General features: G+C 35.2%; 1 protein-coding gene across 1 annotated transcript in view; it reads right to left on the bottom strand.

Moving 5' to 3' along the window:
- Positions 1-1,389, bottom strand: part of LOC106518082 (tRNA (guanine-N(7)-)-methyltransferase) — a gene marked incomplete at its 5' end in the record, with an annotated part of 8,672 nt that overhangs the window by 2,046 nt on the left and 5,237 nt on the right. The window contains 1 exon segment of the mRNA XM_014009180.1: positions 1,032-1,133. Coding sequence (XP_013864634.1) covers positions 1,032-1,133 — 102 coding nt within the window.

Genomic DNA, 1,389 nt, shown 5'->3' with positions numbered 1-1,389 from the left:
CTACTACTACTACTACTACTACTACTACTATTATTTATTTTGTTCCTGGAAATATCTTCTTGTCAGTACAGTTTCCATCTGCCAGTCAAATATTATTTAATGTTCATATTAAACACTACTGTCTCTCGTTTCATTTTTCCATGTTTTGTTCATGACATTAAATGTAAAATATTTGTGACAGAAAAGTCGGTGAATAAAAATCTTCGAATTTGCAAATTATTCTATTAAAAATCCCACTTTTAAGAACTCGAGGGTTTTTTTTTGTTCTTTTTTTTGCATGATTCTTGAGCTGTCAAAGAATTTAAGTTCACATTAAGCTGGTTTATCCCTGTCTAAGTTTAGTCCTTATTAAGCCCAAGCAGTGTTGCCTTTATAACTTTATTCAAATATCACAACCAAAAAAAAGAAATTATATGAGAAGCAACTCTAGCATCTTGTCTGTATGTGTCTGTTTAACAATTGAGTCTTGTCAGATGTCTTTTACTCATTTTAAACCTAAAAATGTAATCTTGAATTTGGCTTTGAGGCCAAACAACAGCAACATACTAAAAACTCCTCTATTGCTCAAAAGGGCAATGACCAAAAAAGTATTTTGCTTTGAGCAATTTTTACATTTGATTTTAATTTTGTGCTCAAACAATGTTTAGGGTCACATTTTCTTTTTTAAAATCATTTAAAAGTTTCTCTAATTTTCAGGCATCATTATGTCTGTGAAGAGCTCCTGGAGAGAAAGCATAAGAACTGAAAATGTGAGGTTACATCTACAGTAACTAAGCATAAGCAAAGAGATTCTGACATCAATCAGTGTAACAGTAAAATGTTTTGTTTTGTGCTTTTGCCAAAAACCTTAAATGCAAATGAGCTCATTGGTTAAATGATAAAGAAGTCTGATAAGCCGTACTTGTTAAAACACATTTCTTTTCCCATTTTAATACTTTGACCTCTTTTTTTCTTCAGAGAGCAGATAACGCACGAAAAAGACACTTTCATGGAGCGTAAACAGGGTAACGATCAGCTCCACGTCAACGTACCAGTTCTTCTTCTGTGACCCGTGTAAACAGAGGATGTTCGGCGAAGTGTTTCACCATCCAGAGGTGGACTTCCTCCACATCTGTTATGGTGTACACTAAACCCTGACGAGAGCAGACAAGGTTAATAAAACACTTCTGAGAAAGAAAGAAAAAGAGGTTAATGAAGGTTTACAGAGGAATAAAACACAAATCTGACTTCTGATTTATAATTCTTTTTATGTTTCCAAGTGAGGCTTCCCTTATAGGAAGATAAAAATAGTTTGCAGATTGGGTCTACCTCCTGGGTTCGGGTGTGTGCGGCCCCCATTAGGGGGTGGGTACATGTCCTGGACCTGGGGGGTATAGAGTGTGTATCGGG

This window comes from Austrofundulus limnaeus, unplaced genomic scaffold, assembly GCF_001266775.1.
Source record: "Austrofundulus limnaeus strain Quisiro unplaced genomic scaffold, Austrofundulus_limnaeus-1.0 Scaffold55, whole genome shotgun sequence".
NCBI lineage: Eukaryota > Metazoa > Chordata > Actinopteri > Cyprinodontiformes > Rivulidae > Austrofundulus > Austrofundulus limnaeus.
Note: the sequence above shows the minus strand (reverse complement) of the source record. Positions and strands in the feature narration are given on the sequence as shown.